The sequence below is a fragment of the Phyllobates terribilis genome, unplaced genomic scaffold (assembly GCF_046119375.1).
Source record: "Phyllobates terribilis strain yellow unplaced genomic scaffold, ASM4611937v1 Scaffold_7__3_contigs__length_470593459, whole genome shotgun sequence".
Classification (NCBI taxonomy): Eukaryota; Metazoa; Chordata; class Amphibia; order Anura; family Dendrobatidae; genus Phyllobates; species Phyllobates terribilis.
The window spans coordinates 291,812,674-291,836,108 of record NW_027362767.1 but is presented as its reverse complement, the minus strand read 5'-3'; the positions used below and the strand labels follow the sequence as shown (position 1 = coordinate 291,836,108).

At 46.0% G+C, this 23,435-nt stretch overlaps 1 protein-coding gene across 1 annotated transcript in view; it reads right to left on the bottom strand.

The window, feature by feature from the left end:
* The window catches only part of IL2RG (interleukin 2 receptor subunit gamma), a 59,580-nt gene that overhangs the window by 22,226 nt on the left and 13,919 nt on the right, over positions 1–23,435 (bottom strand). The window contains exons 3-5 of the mRNA XM_073637879.1: positions 14,235–14,410; positions 13,986–14,134; positions 9,254–9,416 (exon numbers count right to left, since the gene is read on the bottom strand). Of these exons, the coding sequence (XP_073493980.1) occupies positions 9,254–9,416; positions 13,986–14,134; positions 14,235–14,410 (488 nt within the window). The remainder of the gene's footprint in view (positions 1–9,253; positions 9,417–13,985; positions 14,135–14,234; positions 14,411–23,435) is intronic.

The window sequence follows — 23,435 nt, the reverse complement described above, 5'->3', positions numbered from 1 at the left end:
GGGTGCAGAGACTCGGGGGTAACCACTGCCTTGACGTACACTTTGCCAAGCTTACTGGATGAAGTGGGCGAAGTACCAGGTACAGGGTGCAGAAAAGTCTCTCTCCATTTGTTATCAGGTAGCACCCCGGAGGATTCAGGAGACAACTGGAAGTCCTCCGCCTGGTTGGAGGGGTGCAGAGACTTGGAGGTAGCCACCGCCTTGATGGACTTATTGCCAGATTTATTAGAGATGGAGGATCCTTGCTTAGGGACCAACTTCAGTCTGGTTTCGGAGATGACACGTCTGCGAGGCGGGGCGGTACCTGAAGCCAGATCATTGGTACAATCATCGAGACTGTGTGGGGACAATGCCTCCACTTCCCTTCCTTCGGAGACTTCAGCGCACAGCGAGTCACCGACTAGCAGATCTGGTGAAGAAGAAGAAGAAGACACTGCTGACTGTCCTGAAGATATGGGGACTGGACACCCCTTGTACCTCAGCAGCCCCCAGGAAACACCATGCAGGATCTCCAGACCTGAGCGGGCACTAGATCTCTCGGCTCTGGACGACCTGTGGGTAAACCAGACAGCACTTGGAATGTGAACTTCTTCATGTGTAATGCTCCAATCTGGAGCTTAATTTGTACAGACATATTTTGACTGTTTCTGTGTAGGGCTCGTCCTTCCACTGACAATGCCCAAACCGGATTCTGAAGTTGTCGGACGGGAATCAGATACCGACTCTTCAAGGCTTTACGCCCGAAACTTCCGGTTAATCCGAGGCCTTCACTTGCCACGGAGACAGTCACGGACATCTGTGGAGAGGAAACACTAACGCCAAGGGCTGCCTCTCCTACAGGCCTAATGTCTTGGGATTCTCCAACCTTCGCTGGACAAAGACCTTCAGGGGATCCCAAACAACCGCAGTGGGACCGCAATCCGATTTTGTGACTGACTTCTGGCCTCTGCTTTGCCTGACGAACATGGTCATCCTTCATGGATTCTGTACGGGTAGCTGCCTCTACAGGCTGGGGAACAGGAGGTCTTTGGGAGGACAGAACCTGGCGTGACGGTTTACCTCTACACCTTGCACGTCTGGACTGCCTCTTGAGGTTGGAAAGAGAAGTATTCTGTGGAGCATTGTCATCCTGTGTGTATTCTGTGTGGGCAGCAGTCTCTTCAGGCTGGAGAGCTGGTGGGCTACCTACACGCATCACCCATCGGGACTGCTCCAGGATATTTGGAAGGGAAGCTTTAGCAGAAGCCTCAGGGTTAGGGTCATCGGAGACCATTAGAAAGGCCACCAGGAAGGCCTGCAGGTCAGAGATGATAGGATCCCATGCTTCCCATAGGGGGTGATCCAATTCAAGGCATCACCCGCTAAGTAGAACATCATAAATGCTACTTTAACCCGATCAGTGGGAAAATAGTGAGCATAGAATTTGAAATGCAGCATACATTGCTCCACAAGCGCACGGCTTTGTTTTGGATCCCCGTAGTACCGTGGTGGATCCAAAGGAACGAGTGCTGATAGCTCCATTTGGGCTGGTGCGTAAATCGCCTGGACCTCAGCTTGAGAAAAAAAATTTCCTTGGTGCACGTATTCGCCAGACAAGAATTCAAATGTCTCCGAGAGCGAAGGGCCGTGGGGCTCAACAGGGACCATGACCTGAGCAAACTGTTATGCACACGCCTGGACTGACTGGCGTGAGCGTGGTTAGTGATCCCACTGGACCAAGAACCGAGGAGTACCTGGAGGGTCGTGACTAAGTATCAACTCGGTCCGACCAAGGTCGCACGGCGGCTCAATCGACTCCGTGAACACGGGAGGAACAGAGCAGAGGGACCAGGTGCTACTCCAGGTCAGACCCCGGTCACAGCTGTTGACCCACACCGGGGAATGCAGGAACAGGCAGGTTAGGCTGGCATACAGACAGGTGGGTACTGGCAGGCACGGCTGGTATGCAGACAAGTGGGTGCTGGCAGGCACGGCTGGTATACAGACAGGTGGGTACGGGCAGGCATGGCTGGCATGCAGACAGGTGGGCACTGGCAGGCATGGCTGGAATGCTGACAGGCTGGTACTGTCAGGTAGGAACGCAGACAGGATAGGGACCAGTACAGACTGGGATACAGGAACAGAGCCGCAGGTGCGGCAAACAAGCAGGGCAGAGTAAAACCCGCAGGTGCGGTAGACAAGCAGAGCAGAGAAAAACCCGCAGGTGCGGAGAACAAGCAGAGCAAAGCAAAACCCGCAGGTGTGGTGGACAAGCAGAGCAGAGCAAAACTGCAGGTGCGGTAGACAAGCAGAGCAGAGCAAAACCCGCAGGTGCGGTAGACGAGCAGAGCAAAACCCGCAGGTGCGGTAGACAAGCAGAGCAGAGCAAAACCTGCAGGTGCGGTAGACAAGCGGAGCAGAGCAAAACCCACAGGTGCGGTAGACAAGCAGAGCAGAGCAAAACCCGCAGGTGCGGTAGACAAGCAGAGCAGAGCAAAACCCGCAGGTGCGGTAGACAAGCAGAGCAGAGCAAAACCCGCAGGTGCGGTAGACAAGCAGAGCAGAGCAAAACCCGCAGGTGCGGAGGACAAGCAGAGCAAAGGAAAACCCGCAGGTGCGGTGGACAAGCAGAGCAGAGCAAAACCCGCAGGTGTGGTAGACAAGCAGAGCAGAGCAAAACCCGCAGGTACGGTAGACTAACAGGGCAGAGCAAAACCCGCAGGTGCGGTGGACAAGCAGAGCAGAGCACACAAGGTACATACAATGAAGTAGTGAGTGGACACTAAACTCACAAACAGAAGTACAGAGACAACGAGTTGGAGCTAGGTGCAGGTTCAGACACTGCAGGAAAAGGGAAGATACGGACATAGAGACAAACAAGTAATGGGCTATGACACTGCTCAGACAAGAACTGAACCAGGAACAAGATACAGGAACGAGCCTGGGAACTCAGCCCCCAGAGTTGCGGAAACAGACTAGAAGTCACAGATACAAGTAACAGGCCTGGGTATACAGCCCCCAGGGTGGCGGAACAGACTAGAAGTCACAGATACAGGTAACAGGCCTGGGTATACAGCCCCCAGGGTGGCGGAAACAGACAAGATACAGGACAGGACCTGGCAACTCAGATGCACAGAACACACTGAAAGAAAGTGTTGCTCAGGCCCCTCCTACTGGGTGGAGGGGGTTTAAGTATCCAGTGACTCACAACAATAGGCTGGGGACGCATTAGGAGAGTGCACACAGTAACTATAAGAATCAGGCAGTAACCGCGCCGCCGCCCTAAGCAATCAGACAAGAGACATGCACACAGCAGGTACTGGAGCAAAGTGTGCAGCCTGGACTGATAGGTAAGATGGCGGTCTTGCATGGTGGGAGGTGGTAAGCCATGCCTGCACGCCGCCAGGGATGTTACACCCGGTCATGAGCACAGCCCTGTGCGACACCGCAAGGGACACAGCGCCGGACAAGAGGTGGGCGCAAGCGCACCGCATCACAGATGCCACAGGTAGGCAAGGGCAACCACATAAATCCCACCCCTAAGAACAAATACAGCAAATAGATGTCCAAATACATATATATATTACAAACAATTTAGAGGTTCACACAAAGGATTCTCCTGCTGATTCGTCCTATTAATGTAGATACATTGTCTTAACACAAGGAGCAGCAGTTTTCCCTAAGGTGATGGCCCCAAAGCAACTCAGTATTGGCTTTCAAAAGGAAGATCACTGTCAGGTAAGAATAGAGAAATAAACAATGAATGACAAATAACACATAAAAAATAATAAAATATCATTATATAAATTAAAAAACAAGGAACAGAAAAAAACAACCAGGGGAGATAAGGATGCTTACAGGAAAGGCACAAAACTAACAGTCTCATTGAGACCATGCGGTACCATTGAACCCAGGACTGTGATCCCTTGCGGTGTCGCACAGGGCTGTGCGCATGACCGGGAGCCCTGTGACGCGTCCCGGCTTCCGCGCATTTGCACGGTGCGTGACGCCTGTGGGGGGGCGGTAGCTCGGATGAGTGGGCGCGCATGCGCCGTTAGAACCATCACCCATTGACTCATCACATGGTATAAGAAGGTCCTGGAAGGTATAGGTGCATATTTCCCAATTGGCTGAGGCTACACCATGTGACTCATCACATGGTATAACAAGGTCCTGGAAGGTATAGGTGCATATTCCCCCATGAGAAAGCGGTCATTTATACAAGCGAAATGTGCGTAGGGGACGTGGGGAATCTTCTCACCAGGCTGACGGTCCCATTGGCGTCCATCTCCAACTGCTGGGTATGTTCATGAGTCCAATTATTTAATATGTATTCTCCCTTGAGCCTATTGATAACTACCAAGATGTACTAGGTACTATACCTTCCCTTTGGCTCAGGGTTTAACTTATGGACTCATTAGATACTATCAGTATGTACTATGTATAGGAATGCCCTTGTGGCATAGTCACTATTCATGATACCACATTGTAATTGGCACAACTGGCTACTCACAGCTTGAGGTCTGTGTTGATCACATTTTTGTGCATAAATGTTATATGGGTGTTTTTTGTTACTGATTTTAATCATTATATGCAATAAAATTTGAATAATCGTTCTAAGCTATTGAAGGCTCCATTTTTCTTTTTGTTAAAAACTATACTAGGAGCTGTGAGATTTGTAACACTTGTAATCCCGGAAGAACAGAACATGTGTCAAAGAAGAAACTGGCAAAGTCACAGTATCCTTTCCAGAGAATCCAAATTGATCAGATGCAATTACCCAAGAGTGGAAGATATGAATATGTTCTGGTGGTGGTGGATATGTTTTCCGGCTGGACAGAAGCATACCCAGTGGCCAACATGACTGCTAGAACTACAGTGAAAAGGCTTCTGGTAGAACTTATCTTTAGATTCGGGATTCCAGAAGTGATTGAAAGTGATCAAGGACCCGCCTTCACTGCAGAAGTTACCAAATCAATCTGGGAGATGATTGTGGCGGATTTGGGCCTGCATACTCCTTATCATCCTCAAAGTAGCGGCAAAGTTGAAAGGATGAATGGCACTTGGAAAAATAAAATTCTTGAAGCCAGTAAAGAATTGTCACTTTGATGGCCGGATGTGCTTCCTATTGTTCTATACTCAGTCCGAAATACCCTGAGGCATCCCACAGGGCTCACACCATATGAGATCTTGTTTTGGGAGCCACCTAGAATGGGTCGATATTACCCACAGCAGCTTAGTTCAGGGAATGATAAGCTTGTGAATTTTGTTGTCAGACTGGCTAAAGAGTTAAAACTAACACATGCTACAGTGTACTCTTCTATTCCAAGTTCAGATCTTGAACCAAGTACCCACAGCATCCAGCCTGGAGATTTTGTCTGGATAAAGAATCACGTGCGAGGCACACTGGATGCTAGATTTGAAGGGCCCTACCAAGTGTTGCTTATATCACCTATGGCTGTGAAGGTCGAAGGCCGAACATCATGGGTCCACGCATCCCATTGCAAGAAGGCGGTCTCACACCCACAACCCTGATGTTCCTTTTTCTGATGACGGTAGCCATGGGGGAAGCCTTTGTTAAGGTAACACGTGCATCCCAAGCAATTATTACTAAAGAGAATGATATTCCAGTTTTCTGGTACAACACTTCCTTGAATGTGGTAACTTTCCAATTTGATTACTGTGGGATAGTATCTTGTAGGGGGTATGAGAGATTGAGTAGTGACTGATTAAGAGCTTTGTGGGTGGACGCTGACCAATATATCTGTGTCACTGACAATTACTGGGGACAAAAATGGGATTACTGGGGTGCTGTTGGGTGGAACACAGGTGACTACGACTAGGGATACAAACCACAATCTGCTAAGGACAAAAAGGATAATAACGGGAAATCTTTGCTTGAATGTTTCAAACTACTAAAAAGACCATTGAAACCTGGGAGTAGGGTTATAGGTACAGTACAGACCAAAAGTTTGGACACACCTTCTCATTTAAAGATTTTTCTGTATTTTCATGACTATGAAAATTGTACATTCACACTGAAGGCATCAAAACTATGAATTGACACATGTGGAATTATATACTTAACAAAAAAGTGTGAAACAACTGAAAATATGTCTTATATTCTAGGTTCTTCAAAGTAGCCACCTTTTGCTTTGATGACTGCTTTGCACACTCTTGGCATTCTCTTGATGAGCTTCAAGAGGTAGTCACCGGAAATGGTCTTCCAACAATCTTGAAGGAGTTCTCAGAGATGCTTAGCACTTGTTGGCCCTTTTGCCTTCATTCTGCGGTCCAGCTCACCCCAAACCATCTTGATTGGGTTCAGGTCTGGTGACTGTGGAGGCCAGGTCATCTGGCGTAGCACCCCATCACTCTCCTTGGTCAAATAGCCCTTATACAGCCTGGAGGTGTGTTTGGGGTCATTGTCCTGTTGAAAAATAAATGATGGTCCAACTAAACGCAAACCGGATGGAATGGCATGCCGCTGCAAGATGCTGTGGTAGCCATGCTGTTTCAGTATGCCTTCAATTTTGAATAAATCCCCAACAGTGTCACCAGAAAAGCACCCCCACACCATCACACCTCCTCCTCCATGCTTCACGGTGGGAACCAGGCATGTAGAGTCCATCCGTTCACCTTTTCTGTGTCGCACAAAGACACGGTGGTTGGAACCAAAGATCTCAAATTTGGACTCATCAGACCAAAGCACAGATTTCCACTGGTCTAATGTCCATTCCTTGTGTTCTTTAGCCCAAACAAGTCTCTTCTGCTTGTTGCCTGTCCTTAGCAGTGGTTTCCTAGCAGCTATTTTACCATGAAGGCCTGCTGAACAAAGTCTCCTCTTAACAGTTGTTGTAGAGATGTGTCTGCTGCTAGAACTCTGTGTGGCATTGACCTGGTCTCTAATCTGAGCTGCAGTTAACCTGCGATTTCTGAGGCTGGTGACTCGGATAAACTTATCCTCAGAAACAGAGGTGACTCTTGGTCTTCCTTTCCTGCGGCGGTCCTCATGTGAGCCAGTTTCTTTGTAGCGCTTGATGGTTTTTGCAACTGCACTTGGGGACACTTTTAAAGTTTGCCCAATTTTTCGGACTGACTGACCTTCATTTCTTAAAGTAATGATGGCCACTCATTTTTCTTTACTTAGCTGCTTTTTTCTTGCCATAATAAAAATTCTAACAGTCTATTCAGTAGGGCTATCAGCTGTGCATCCACCTGACTTCTGCACTACACAACTAATGGTCCCAACCCCATTTATAAGGCAAGAAATCCCACTTATTAAACCTGACAGGGCACACCTGTGAAGAGAAAACCATTTCTGGTGACTACCTCTTGAAGCTCATCAAGAGAATGCCAAGAGTGTGCAAAGCAGTCATCAAAGCAAAAGGTGGCTACTTTAAAGAACCTAGAATATAAGACATATTTTCAGTTGTTTCACACGTTTTTGTTAAGTATATAATTCCACATGTGTTAATTCATAGTTTTGATGCCTTCAGTGTGAATGTACAATTTTCATAGTCATGAAAATACAGAAAAATCTTTAAATGAGAAGGTGTGTCCAAACTTTTGGTCTGTACTGTACATGTAATAGGTTGACTATCACTATAGAGAACCCTACAGAGCAAGATGGAGGAATATATACACTGCTCAAAAAAATCAAGGCAACACTCAAATAACACATCCTAGATCTGAATGAATGAAATATTCTCATTGAATACTTTGTTCTGTACAAAGTTGAATGTGCTGACAACAAAATCACACAAAAATCATCAATGGAAATCAAATGTATTAACCAATGGAGGCCTGGATTTGGAGCCACCCCCAAAATTAAAGTGGAAAACACACTACAGGCTGATCCAACTTTGATGTAATGTCCTTAAAACAAGTCAAAATGAGGCTCAGTATTGTGTGTGACCTCCACGTGCCTGTATGACCTCCCTACAACGCCTGGGCCTGCTCCTGATGAGGTTGCGGATGGTCTCCTGTGGGATCTCCTCCAGGATGGCACATCAATGCGATCTATCTTAAGAAGGTTTGCTGAGTCTGTCAGCGTAGTGTCCAGAGGCTGGAAGCGCTACCAGGAGATAGGCCAGTACACCAGAAGACGTGGAGGGGGCCGTAGGAGGGCAACAACCCAGCAGCAGGACCACTACCTCTGCCTTTGTGCAAGGAAGAACAGGAGGAGCACTGCCAGAGCCCTGCAAAATGACCTCCAGCAGGCCACAAATGTGCATGTGTCTGCACAAACGGTTAGAAACCGACTCCATGAGGGTGGTATGAGGGCCCGACGTCCACAGATGGGGTTGTGCTCACAGCCCAACACTGTGCAGGAAACTTGGCATTTGCCACAGAACACCAGGATTGGCAAAGTCGCCACTGGCGCCCTGTGCTCTTCACAGATGAAAGCAAGTTCACACTGAGCACATGTGACAGACATGACAGAGTCTGGAGATGGCGTGGAGAGCAATCTGCTGCCTGCAACATCATTCAGCATGACCGGTTTGGCAGTGGGTCAGTAATGGTGTGGGGTGGCATTTCTTTGGAGGACCGCACAGCCCTCGATGTGCTCGCCAGAGTTAGCCTGACTGCCATTAGGTACCGAGATGAGATCCTCAGACCCCTTGTGAGACCATATGCTGGTGCGGTTGGCCCTGGGTTCCTCCTAATGCAGGACAATGCCAGACCTCTTGTGGCTGGAGTGTGTCAGCAGTTCCTGCAAGATGAAGGCATTGAAGCTATGGACTGGCCCCCCTATTCCCCAGACCTGAATCCGATTGAGCACATCTGGGACACCATGTCTCGCTCCATCCACCAACGTCACTTGCACCACAGACTGTCTAGGAGTTGGCGGATGCTTTAGTCCAGGTCTGGGAGGAGATCCCACAGGAGACCATCCGCAACCTCATCAGGAGCATGCCCAGGCGTTGTAGGGAGGTCATACAGGCACGTGGAGGTCACACACAATACTGAGCCTCATTTTGACTTGTTTTAAGGACATTACATCAAAGTTGGATCAGCCTGTAGTGTGTTTTTCCACTTTAATTTTGGGGGCGACTCCAAATCCAGGCCTCCATTGGTTAATAAATTTGATTTCCACTGATGATTTTTGTGTGATTTTGTTGTCAGCACATTCAACTTTGCACAGAACAAAGTATTCAATGAGAATATTTCATTCATTCAGATCCCTTTATTTTTTTGAGCAGTGTATAAAATATAGTTAATAGGTAATATAAAAATAGAAATACTTAACGTTATCTCCACCTTCACTTACTAGTAACTGTGACGTTCCTTCCCCAGGTAACTGCTTGACTCCAGTCACTCCAAAATTTGGAGTTGCCGCAATGTATATTTATTTGGCTTCTTACACGGAATGTATATGTTTGTCTGGGGTCATAACTTGGCAAGGTAAATGAAAGGGAAGTGGCGTCCTTCACCTTTAAAATAAAATTGTAGTTGTTTCTAACAGAAATTGAACAACACGTCTTGTTAATCAAAATTAATGCATGTTATGTATGTGTAAGTGGACAAGGCAAACATCATTATAATTTAACACACAGAACCATATAGTTAGTTCCAAATAAAAGGACTTATAATCATATACTTTACATATGCTCTGTCCAGTTGTGCACTAAAACATGAAATATACAGTGGTGGCCAAAAGTATTGGCACCCCTGCAATTCTGTCAGATAATACTCAGTTTCTTCCTGAAAATGATTGCAATCACAAATTCTTTGGTATTATTATCTTCATTTAATTTGTCTTCAATGAAAAAACACAAAAAGAATTGTCCTAAAGCCAAATTGGATACAATTACACAGCAAACCTAAAAAAGGGGGTGGACAAAAGTATTGGCACTGTTTGAAAAATCATGTGATGCTTCTCTAATTCGTGTAATTAACAGCACCTGTAACTGACCTGTGGCACCTAACAGGTGTTGGCAATAACTAAATCACACTTGCAGCCAGTTAACATGGATTAAAGTTGACTCAACCTCTGTGCTGTGTCCTTGTGTATACCACATTGAGCAAGGAGAAAAGAAAGAAGACCAAAGAACTGTCTGAGGACTTGAGAAACCAAATTGTGAGGAAGCATGAGCAATTTCAAGGCTACAAGTCCATCTCCAAAGACCTGAATGTTCCTGTGTCTTCCGTGCGCAGTGTCATCAAGAAGTTTAAAGCCAATGGCACTGTGGCTAACCTCCCTAGATGTGGACGGAAAAGAAAAATTGACAAGAGATTTCAATGCAAGATTGTGCGGATGGTGGATAAAGAACCTCGACTAACATCCAAACAAGTTCAAGCTGCCCTGCAGTCCGAGGGTACAACAGTGTCAACCCGTACTATCCATCGGCATCTGAATGAAAAGGGACTGTATGGTAGGATACCCAGGAAGACCCCACTTCTTACCCCAAGACATAAAAAAGCCAGGCTGGAGTTTGCCAAAACTTACCTGAGAAAGCCTAAAACGTTTTGGAAGAATGTTCTCTGGTCAGATGAGACAAAAGTAGAGCTTTTTGGGAAAAAGCATCAACATAGAGTGTACAGGAAAAAAAAAGAGGCATTCAAGGAAAAGAACACGGTCCCTACAGTCAAACATGTCGGAGGTTCCCTGATGTTTTGGGGTTGCTTTGCAACCTCTGGCACTGGACTGCTTGACCGTGTGCATGGCATTATGAAGTCTGAAGACTACCAACAAATTTTGCAGCATAATGTAGGTCCCAGTGTGAGAAAGCTGGGTCTCCCTCAGAGGTCATGGGTCTTCCAGCAGGACAATGACCCAAAACACACTTCCAAAAGCACTATAAAATGGTTTGAGAGAAAGCACTGGAGACTTCTAAGGTGGCCAGCAATGAGTCCAGACCTGAATCCCATAGAACACCTGTGGAGAGATCTCAAAATGGCAGTTTGGAGAAGGCACCCTTCAAATATCAGGGACCTGGAGCAGTTTGCCAAAGAAGAATGGTCTACAATTCCAGCAGAGCATTGTAAGAAGCTCATTGATGGTTACCGGAAGCGGTTGTTCGCAGTTATTTTGGCTAAAGGTTGTGCAACCAAGTATTAGGCTGAGGGTGCCAATACTTTTGTCTGGCCCATTTTTGGAGCTTTGTGTGAAATGATCAATGATTTGATTTTTGCTTCATTCTCTTTTGTGTTTTTTCCTTGCAAGCAAATTAAATGAAGATAATAAGACCAAAGAATTTGTGATTGCAATCATTTTCAGGAAGAAACTGAGTATTCTCTGACAGAATTGCAGGGGTGCCAATACTTTTGGCCACCACTGTATTTTGTATGTCCAATACTTTCTACACAATATTCTACATATCTTTCCTCTCAATCAGAAACAAATGGATTTAAATGTACTCAATGCTGGTGCATCAAACAACCTAATGGAACAAGAATGAAGAAATCCATAAGTATCAGCAGGGGTGTACCGTTCATAGCACAAGATCATGCCTGTCACATTTTCTGAATTTTCAGGATACGGATACCATTGAATAGAACAATGAATCAGGGAGCCAACGACTTCCTGATCCAATATTCATCCTGCGCTGGTGCATCTGAGACTCCGCACACTAAATCACGCCAGCTGTGCAGAGTACTCAAACTGCACAGACCCCAGCAGCGTGTTGGGGGAATGTGGCTAGGTGAGTAGTGTTTTTCTTTCTTTTAATGTCACTACTTGTGGAGATATCATACAGTGTGAGGGACTGTGGGGGCTATCATACTGAGTGGTGGCATCATACTGAGTGAGGGGCCATCATACTGTTTGTGGTGCTCTGGAGGAGGTGATGCTGTATGGAAGACTGTAGGAGTATCTTAATGAGTCAGGGCCATCATTCTGAGCGAGAGCCATCATACTGAGCTGGGAGCATGATACTGTGTGTAAGCTAACTATGAGGACATTATACTGTGAGGGTAGGCACTTTAGGGGCATCATGCTGTGGGGGTATTTTACTGTGTTGTGGACACTGTTTGGGCATCATACTGTGCATGTGATGAGTAAAATTGTGGAGGACTCACTGCGCGGATATCATACCCTGTGTGTGTGAGTAGGGGCATTTTTGAGAACATCATATTCTATAATGACCATGAAAGGGGAATCATAGGTGAGAACACTAAGGGGCTTAGGGACTTCAAAAGGGGCATAATTACTGTGTACATGCCACAATTCATGTTCCTTTGCCTATTTATAAAAGTTGGGAGATATAACCCTGAATACTTTGCAGAATATATATACAGTTAGGTCCATATATATTTGGACAGAGACAACATTTTTCTAATTTTGGTTCTAGACATTACCACAATGAATTTTAAGCAAAACAATTCAGATGCAGTTGAAGTTCAGACTTTCAGCTTTCATTTGAGAGTATCGACATTAAAATTGGATGAAGGGTTTAGGAGTTTCAGCGCCTTAACATGTGCCACAAAGTAATTGGACAATTGACTCCAAGGCTATTTCTTGGACAGGTGTGGGCAATCCCTTCATTATGTCATTCTCAATTAAGCAGATAAAAGGCCTGGAGTTGATTTGAGGTGTGGTGCTTGCATTTGGAAGGTTTTGCTGTGAAGTAAAAATGCGGTCAAAGGAGCTCTCCATGCAGGTGAAACAAGCCATCCTTAAGCTGCAAAAACAGAAGTAAAACATCCGAGAAATTGCTACAATATTAGGAGTGGCAAAATCTACAGTTTGGTACATCCTGAGAAAGAAAGAAAGCACTGGTGAACTCATCAATGCAAAAAGAGCTGGGCGCCCACAGAAGACAACAGTGGTGGATGATCGCAGAATAATCTCCATGGTGAAGAGAAACCCCTTCACAACAGCCAACCAAGTGAACAACACTCTCCAGGAGGTAGGCGTATCAATATCCAAATCTACCATAAAGAGAAGACTGCATGAAAGTAAATACAAGAGGGTTCACTGCAAGCCACTCATAAGCATCAAGAATAAAAAGGCTAGACTGGACTTTGCTAAAAAACATCTAAAAAAGCCAGCACAGTTCTGGAAGAACATTCTTTGGACAGATGAAACCAAGATCAACCTCTACCAGAATGATGGAAAGAGAAAATTATGGCAAAGGTGTGGTACAGCTCATGATCCAAAGCATAGCACATCATCTGTAAAACACGGCGGAGGCAGTGTGATGGTTTGGGCATGCATGGCTGCCAGTGGCACTGGGTCACTAGTGTTTATTGGTGATGTGACACAGGACAGAAGCAGCCGAATGAATTCTGATGTATTCAGAGCCGTACTGTGTGCTCAGATCCAGCCAAATGCAGCCAAACTGATTGGTCGTCGTTTCATACTACAGATGGACAATGACCCAAAACATAAAGCCAAAGCTACCCAGGAGTTTATTAAAGCAAAGAAGTGGAATATTCTTGAATGGCCAAGTCAGTAACCTGATCTCAACCCAATTGAGCATGCATGTCACTTGTTGAAGACTAATCTTCAGACAGAAAGGCCCACAAACAAACAGCAACTGAAAACCACCGCAGTGAAGGCCTGGCAGAGAATCAAAAAGGAGGAAACACAGCATCTGGTGATGTCCATGAGTTCAAGACTTCAGGCAGTCATTGCCAACAAAGGGTTTTCAACCAAGTATTAGAAATGAACATTAATTATTTAATCTGTCCAATTACTTTTGGTCCCTTTAAAAACAGGGTGGCACATGTTAAGGAGCTGAAACTCCTAAACCCTTCATCCAATTTTAATGTGGATACCCTCAAATGAAAGCTGTAAGTCTGAACTTCAACTGCATCTGAATTGTTTTGTTTAAAATTCATTGTGGTAATGTCTAGAACCAAAATTAGAAAAATGTTGTCTCTGTCCAAATATATATGGACCTAACTGTATATTTTGGGGGGTTGTACAGGGGCACAAATACAAGTTTTGCTATGGTGTCCCATGACTTCTATGTATGCCTCTGACTATCAGGAAAAAAAAGATACATAGTAGGAGACAAAATAAAGTTTTAGGATTTTATGTGTAAAGTTCCTTTTACCGTCCACTGGTCACTGGCCATGTTCCGATGCTGCACTTGATAAGTCATACAGCGTGCTGCAAAAGAGCCCAAGGATTGTTCCCATGTCAGATACAACTCCAAACTGCTAGTATTCACTACATGAAGATTTGACGGGGGATCCGTCCTTACTGTAAAGTTTAAAAAATAATTAAATAATACATTAAATGTAGGCTGATATGTTATTTTACTAATAAGGTCTAATACGTATTGTATACATATATTTATTACCCCAGTCTTGTAACTTGTCAAACCTTCTTATAGTTGGAAGTCTCTGGCTGGTAGTATTCAGCTTTACTGTGAAGGATATGAATGTATCATCTAGTAAAATCTGACATCCAATAATGTGATGGTTGGCAACCAGGTATTGTGGACAGGGAGCAGCAGAGGATTCCTTGTCACTGAACCTAAATAGATGATACAAAACAATTGAAAACAATATTCTTATTTTTCTTTTACTACTAAATCTAGAAGAACTTTTATTGAAAGGTCTCGTATCCTAATCTTGGACAACTCTCAATTCCAGTGTCCATGAGCCAGTTCTACAATAATACATAAAATCATCTGTGTATTAAATCACAAATCAACATCACTTGTTCCCAAACATCTCATGTTGACTATTGCGTTTAGATATGAGGCTTATGGTACGTACTTTAAGACATCTGCACTAATGCATAATTGAAGCTTTGTAACCTCTGTATACAGGATGGGCCATTTATATGGATACACCTAAATAAAATGGGAATGTTTGATGATATCAACTTCCTGTTTGCGGCACATTAGTATATGGGAGGGGGAAAACTTTTCTAGCTGGGTGGTGACCATGTCGGCCATTTTGAAGTTGGCCATTTTGGATTCAACTTTATTTTTTTCAATGGGAAGAGGGTCATGTGACACATCAAACTTATTGAGAATTTCATAAGGAAAACAATGGTGTGCTTGGTTTTAACATAACTTTATTCTTTCATGAGTTATTTACAAGTTTCTCTTTGTTTACAGCCATTGACATGTCGCAGAGGTTAACACGTGAGGAGCGGATAGAAATTGTGTTAATGTCTGGTGAACGCAGTGCCCGGGTCATTGCAGCAAATTTCAATGCAAGACACCCTACAAGATCACCCATCTCCCATGCTACAGTTAGCAAGCTGCTTGCCAAATTTTGTGAAACAGGTTCATTGTTGGATTTGCCAAAATGTGGATGCAAGAAAACTGTTACTAATGAAGAAAGATCAGTGGCTGTCCTAGCTTCATTCAGCAAGAGTAGGTGTATCCACATAAATGGCCCACCCTGTAGTGAAATTACCATAAGATGGTTGTTCTGATGTTCATCAAAAGCAAAATTCCTCATTCCACTTAGGTGGCCAATGAAGGAACCTGATATACGCAGGTGGAACAACAGAAAAATACAGTTTGGAAAAGCTCTGGAGTTGGCAGTCAAAACTAGAAGTTCTTTAAGGCATGAGAACTTGGAACAGATGGGTGTCAGCCACCCTATTTTCTTCTTATCATGATTCCTCATATCATTGTGTCTGGACGCAATGAGTAACAGTTCTGCCATCCAATCTAGAACAGGGGCGTGCTGAGCTTTCAGTATGGTGATTGACAGCTCAGCGGTCCAATCAGATGCTGCGGCGTGCTGAGCTGTCAGTGATGTGAGTCACAGTTTAGCCATCCAATCAGGACCAGGGTGTGCCAGGGCTTCATGTGTCTCCAGGTCAGAGTAATTATCTGGCTATTTACCCGGCTCTCTGCCTTAGATTGCTGCCAATTGTAGCTTTGCTCAAGAGGTGTGTACTTGCTCTGTGCTCCTAGTCTTGCATTCTGATCTTCGCTGCTCAACCTTGGATTTGTCTTGACCATCCTTTCGTCTAGCCCCTTTGTCGTGATCTGCTACCCTCTTGGAATTCTGACCTTGGATTGTTACCTGCCTACGCCTTTGTCTCACTCTTCTGTCTATGACGTACTCTCCTGGCTTTTGAACTCGGACCTCTTGACTACCCAGCCTCACGCCTTGTCTGTGAGTAGTGACTAGCATCACACTGCTCTCATCGTGAGTTGTAGTCTTATAATCTCTCTAAAAGTAACCCAACAAAATCCTTTAAAAACTCATTTGCTAATTTCTTATATGCTTCATGTTTTGTGACTCCAGCTCCTCCATAATTGTGTCTCTGCTCAGCATGAAGTGGGCGGTCCTTCAGTGCTGCCCATGTGACCACTGTAAACTACATTTCCCACAACCACCTTCTTCTTCTCAAGTCTCCCTGCAAACCAATGAACATATAACTAACTAATCGTCCAGCTGCTCTGTGATTTGCTAGTCGCCACCAGGGAAGAGCGTACAAGAGGAGAGATGGGGCTGCTAAAAAAGCTGTCTTTGTTGTTGTGCACAACATCCAATCACAGTGCAGCTTTTATTTTTGCCAGAGGTTGTTTTAAAAAATAAAGCTACGCTTTCATTGATTGCTGTGGGCAACAAAGGTGGTTATTCCTTTAGACGATATAGATAAATGCTCAATTGTATCTAAATTGTATTTACAGGTAGGAGGTGTCTATTACATGAAATATGGATATAAATGTTTATGCTTTTTAATAAAAATAAAAAAACTGCGCTGGTAACTTGGCTGAGTGGTGCAGTTGGCATAGAGGATAGTTTTTCCTCCTTTGACATGTGTCTGTGTAATAGATAATGTGAACATGCTCCTATTTGCACATGTAGCGCCCCGAGGGCTCGATTGCTACAGGGGTATTGCACCTCAGTCCAGAGGTGTGATATTCCACTCCCGGGTAAGGATGGAGTATGGACCAGGGCTCAGTTAGCTGCATACAGCACACACACCCCATTTCCGAGGGACAGTTCAACGGTGCTCCCACTAGACAGAAGTGCAGGCACGACCGACTATGTCCCTGCCTGGAGTGGGGAGGGGGGTGGAACACCCAGTGCTGTAGGGGCAGATAGGGGTTGGTTCCTGAGCGTAGATAGGAGCTCATTGGTTGCTGGTCACCTGGGCTCATGGTCAGAGGGAGGTATAAAAGGTGGGCACCATCTTAGAACAGTGTTCAGTCTGTGAGGAGAGGAGAGCTGACAGGGAGCAGCAGCTCAGGCTGAGTGCTGCTCCAGAGGCAGGCCTAGAGAAGAGGCCGGAGCCTGAGAGGAGAAGGAGAAGTGGGCCTGGAGAAGAGGCCAAGGGAAGGAGGAGAAGACAGAACAGGAAAGAAGGAGAAGAGAGAGAGAAACAGAAGGGCTCAGGAACAAGACGGTGGAAGGGACCCTAAGAACTCACGAGAATCCAGGGTGAAGGGTCAGGCAGATTAAGGGTACCGGATCCCAAGTTGGTGGAGGAGAAACTACCCTCAGCCAAAGACCGGTCGTCGTGATCATTTATTGGTGCGACACCTCATCAAACCTGCTAGGAAGGCACCATATAGGACAGCGGAGGACGGGGCCCACGTTTACCCGCACAAGTCCGCGGCAGCTGGACAAAAGTGGGTCACTGGTGAGGCAGGCCAGAGAAAGGATTAAAGGGGGTCCTGTGCCATGCTCCTGAACTGCCTGGGAGTTGACCGAGCCCCTCACCTGGTGGACGCAGCACGGCTTGGGCAGTCATTCCCTGCAGAAGTGACTTGGATATTAACCGTGAGTAAAGACCCTGGACTGCAGTACGTTGTCTGTGTGCTTTTTCGCTCCTCCGGCACTACCGGTACTGGGACTCTCACCACCATCACTCCCACCATCCACTACACTGCCCTGGGGCCGCACTCTTCCCGTGGGGAGTCACATCATCCCAGCTGCATACATTATCAGCCCCAGCGGTCTGCCCTGCAGCGGCGGTTCCTAACAACCGCAATCCACGGGTGGCGTAGTCGGACATAATCAATAGCACATAACGGACTACCACTGGCCTGACCACCCTGAGCCACGGAACCGGGTTGCCACTACTCCCATCGTTCCCTATTGCCCGGATCCGAGTGCCCCACGGCCCAGGGGGCGAGTCACACACATACCAACTTATACATTTAAATGAGGCCTCATCTCATATAGGATAAAATAAAAAATGGGTAAAAGTAAAAAAAATAAAAAATTGTAATTTAATATATTTAGTTTAAGCAAACATATTTATGCCACAAAATAATCCATATATCACCTGTATACAATGATACCCAATAAATGTATTTTGCCTACACAGTTGCCTTATTGCCTGAGGACAACAGTCCTTATTTGTGTCTTGCACAGCCCCTGTACGTGGGATTTGTAAACAGGAGCTAGGTACTCATGCACAGAAAGGGGCATGATGGCTGTGGAGGGATTTTTAATTTTGTCTTTAATATTATTAGCATATCAAGAAAAAAAAATAAAGAAATAAATGAAAAAAAACACAGTTTAAAATGGTTAGGAAACCATGGACACAATGAAAAAAGAAACACACTACTAGAATTGCTGTTCCTGTTCACAGGACTTTGTAAAAAGTTGTATGTGTCCTAAAATTGTACATATAAAAATTACACATCGCCAAGCAAAGAAACCAGCCCTCATATAGAGCTGCAAAAAAAAAGAAAAAAAAAGAAAAAGTCATGGCTATCAGGATCTGGTACGTTTTTCAAAAAGTGATTTTAGAAAACAAATACAGTGAGCATCATAAAATAACAATAACAAAATTGCTCTTTAATTTTGCTACTGCTACTTTAATTTGGATAATTTTGGTCACAGCGACCATTTTATTAACAAACAACATAAAAATATTTAACAGTGTTATAAAACAAATAAATATGAGGGGAGCGTTATTGGAGCTAAGTCCCAATTCCTGAATTCCTTTTTTGAAAACCGCTATAAATTGAAAGCCCGATAAAAACTCACCACTTTCATGACATAACAGCGGACCAACTCTACCTGACCATACTTGCCAAAAATCCGCTAAACACTTTCTTGGGCACATCAAAGACCCATTCACTGAACCCAAAGCCACACGCCTACCTCTGCCCAATTGATCAGTCTTCGCACGCCTGATCCAAAATTCAATGCCCCCTTCCCAACATCTCACATCTTTAGCCAACAAACCTCCGACTTTGTTTTTACTAGGAGACACTAACTTTTCTACTCTCAGGGCCCCAAAAAATGCCAACGAAAATGCTAGCCGAAACAGTATTCCTTCGAAACTGGAACGACAAATACTATCCAGGGCTAGGCCTAACCATTCCAACATACTGAAGGACAGTGGTCTACGCTTATCCAAAGTCCTAAGACCCCTCCTAAGACCCCTTATTGCCTGCCTAACCAAAAAGGATTTTGTCACATCGGTAACGCCTTGCAACTTGAAACCAAAAGCCAACCCTGCAACGAATTTACTAAACCTAGACACTGACCAACCAATATCCTCTGCCCTACCGACCAAAGACAACACTGCAAACATTCTATCGTCATCACGCTCCATCGGGCCCCATTGCGACAACCAGCTAAGCCATACTCGCCATGCTCCTTCATATGACGACCAAGTCTGCGTGGTAATGGACTCCCGTATCAACTGACCTGCTCGTCCATAACCAGCTGCCACAGATACGAAGGGCATTCCTGTCCCACGTCCACTGCCTCCGGCGCCAATGCCCAAAGCCGATCCCACTGCAAACAAGACAAGGAATCTGCAATAGAATTCTGCACACCTGGAACATGGACCGCGGTAATCCAGGCATTCAACTCAAGACAACGAAGAACCGACTCCCTCACCAACTTAATAACCGGAGGAGATGATGCTGACAGACTATTAATTACTGACACCACTCCCATATTGTCACAATGGAAACGCACTCTCCTATTTGTAAAACTCTCCCCCCAAATTGAAACTGCTATAATAATAGGAAATAATTCTAACAGAGCTAGGTTCTTCGTAAAGCCCTTCTCTATCCATGACTTAGGCCATTCACCAATGCTCCACCGCCCCTTACAATAGGCCCCGTACCCCATGCCACCAGCAGCGTCTGTATAAATATCACAGTCAAAACTGCTGAGAAACTCATGCTGAATTAAAGACCTACCATTATAATTCTCCAAAAATGACTTCCAAACTCTCGAATCTTCCTTCAGTTCCTAGTTTAACCGGATGAAATGGTGGGGGGCCCTCACCTCAGCTGTTGCCTGTGACAATCTACGGCAAAAAATCCTGCCCATAGGCATAATTCTGCACGCAAAATTCAGTCTACCTAAAAGTGACTGCAACTCTTTTAAAGTCAACTTGTGCAACCTTTCAACTCTGGCCTCCTTTTGCCCCAGGAGACTCAGTTTATCCTCTGGCAAGCGACATTCCATCCTAAACGAATCAATTAAAATCCCTAAAAAACTTATAACCGTGCAGGGACCTTCCGTCTTGTTCGCTAAAGGAACCCCAAACTGCTCTGCTATCCATACCATAGTTGCCAACAAATTCCTACATACAAGGGACTGCGGAGGGCTGATAAACAAAAAATCATCCCAGTAATGAATTACCGACTGTACCGAAGCCACTTCTTTTACCACCCATTCCAAAAAGGTGCTAAAAGTCTCAAACAAAGAACAGGAAATTGCGCAACCCATCCGCAAACATCGATCCACGTAATACTCGCCATTCCAAAAACAACCTAACTACATGATACTCTCTGGGTGCACAGGCAGCAACCAAAAAGCCGACTCAATATCATTCTTAGCTAAACACGACCCAGGCCAGTATCTCCTGACCCATTGCACTTCCGCATCAAATGACGTATACTCCACTGAACATAACTCCTGCGCAATACCGTCATTAACCAAAAGCCCTTTTGGATAAGATAAATGTTGGATCAACCAAATCTTGTTGGGTTCCTTCTTAGGTACCACCCCCAACGGAGAAATAACTACGTCATCCCGCGTAAACTCTGAAAAGGACCAGCCATCCTTCCCAGTTCGACCTCCTTCCTCAACTTCTTGCTAACCACTCCCGAGTAAAGAGACGGCGACCTCAAATTTTTAACAGAAAAAGGAACACTATGACTGGGTGGCGAAATCCTAAAACCTTCCAAAAAACCTTCAAAAATAACAGCGGCCTTCAACCTATCTGGGTACCTATTTAGAAAGGGGGCCATCGCGTGAGGTCTCACTGGAGTCACCCCCTTGACTGGAACCTACTGAAGACTTCCCTTTCCCTTTTTTAAAGCATTTTGATGCCCCGTGTGAGCCACCGCTGCAATGGGAGCACACATGCTTGAATTTGAAACTGCTCCCGTACTTACACTGGCAGTCATTAAATTGCCAGCATGTTCCTGTCTTTTCTTTAGAACCTTGTACCCCCTGATTGCTCCCTCTATGACCAACCGCTTGTGCCCCACTGCTGCCGCTCCCGTGAAAGAACTGCCCATACCTGGCTGGAGCCATAACCTTTAGCTACAGCCATATATCCTTTTGGTCCCACCTAATCTCAGGCCGAACCGCCTTCCTCTGCTGAAACTGATCATCGTATCTAAACCACGTGTGCCCACCATAAATACGATGTGCCTCCCCAATAGAGTCCTGATAACAAAAAAGGCCCGAGCAATTTTCTGGTGCCTTTTCCCCAATAACACTAGCCAGTATCGCAAAGGCTTGCAGCCAGTTCACAAATGTCTGAGCGAAATGTCTCCACCTCCACTTCTCCTCCTCTTCTTTTTTACTATCATCCTTCTTCCCCTTATCCAAATTAAACTTCTCCAGAGGGAGAAGTGAAAAAATTTCCACGCATTTGACGCGCCCCCTGGGCCGTGTGTGCACGTGTGTGGGTTACCCGGAACCGGGTCTCTGGAGGTTGTAGTCTCCGTGGCGGTGACCCGGTCCGTGGCTCAGGGTGGTCAGACCAGTGGCCGTCTTTTATAGGGTTTTTATGATTTAATGTCCGACTACGCCACCCGTGGATTGCGGTCAGGGTGTACCGCCGCTGCGAGGCAGACCGCTGAGGCTGGTGTGGTGTGCGCAGCAGAGGATGGGACAACTCCCCATGAGAGGAGTATAGCCTCAGGGCAGTGAGTGTGGATGATGGGAGTGATGGTGCACGGGTGAAGCAGGAACGACTCAGAGTCTTTGCAGTGCAGTTCAGGGTCTTTACTGATGATGATAAGGCAGACCCTCCAGGGAGTACTGGCTACCATAAGGGGCCTGGTCAGTCTGTGAACAAACAGGAGTTCCCCTGGCCAGGTGGAGTTGTAGGCTTCCCTGTCTATCTGCACTCTTCCTGGCTACCTTGCTGTAAGCGAGTGGAAGTAGCCCACGTCCCTGAGTATACCGTGTGGTGCTCACCCGTATGGCTGGTGACTTGGACCCTCTGGTAGCTTCCGCTCCTCGATGGCGGTACCGGTCCCTTGTGTGTGACTGAGCCTCCGGGCTTCCTATGGCCAGAGGACCTGAAATCCCCTGCCGATTAGTTTCTGCTGCTGGATAAATAAGTCCTCACAGCCTCGGACTCCTGTGTCCGGTCATAGTGTCTTCAGCCAGGACGAGCAATATCTGCTTCCAGTCCCTGGCATTCAGCTCCTGCTCCTACAGAGCTCCTAGCTGTTGCTTTCCCTGCGTCTGGAACTTCACTCCAGGCTCTAACTGAACTAACCCCGCCCCAGATCCAGTTTATATAGGGCAGGTTCCTCCCCTATCTGGTCTGGGACAGGAGGTGTTGCATGTTTAAGGGCTCCTGACCAGGAAACCTCCCACTTGCTCTCAGACGTAATATTTCTATTACTGTGGTAACCAGACCCCTTGGGTGCCACATATTCATCCTTCCAAATTTTTTCTTTCACTTTCTTCTTCAAGTTTGCCCCGAACGGACCCTCAAAGCACACGTAAACCTCCCCTTTTGCACGATCATCAAGCTTAACGGCCTCACCTTTCTCTTTCTCTGTCTGCACGGACACAGACACACCCGAGGATGCACTATCCACCCCCGCCACAGCCATGTTCACCTCCCCACCGACCAGTGGCATGACCGACTGCACGGGAAACCAAGCCCCTGCGGGAGAAACTCCTGCCCCAAACGCTGACCAACCATCCAACCTTGCCAAATCCTCGGACAAACCAGGTAAAACATCTCTAAGCCCAGGTATGACTGTCCCTTATACCCCGGTAACGTTGCTCCCGCTAGGCCCGCTCAATTGACTACCCTCCATTCCTAAAGACATTAAACTACCCGATAACAGACCAGATATTGAAGCATACTCACCGAGCTGCGCAGGTGCTGTGTCCCCGCCAGCCGTAAGTCCCGACTCCCGCCGATCAGTTTCACCCACACCGTCTTCACCAAAATCAGATTCCTCCGACTCCTGATGCTGTTCCAGGCCCGCGCCCCTGGCCTCCTCGTCACCAGGGGGGATCCGAACAGATCTTGCAGCGCCCTCGTCACCACGAACTACTGATCGCCTCGCTGCACCGCTCCTTGTAGACCTGGCCCGATTGGAAGACCCAGACGGTCCAGC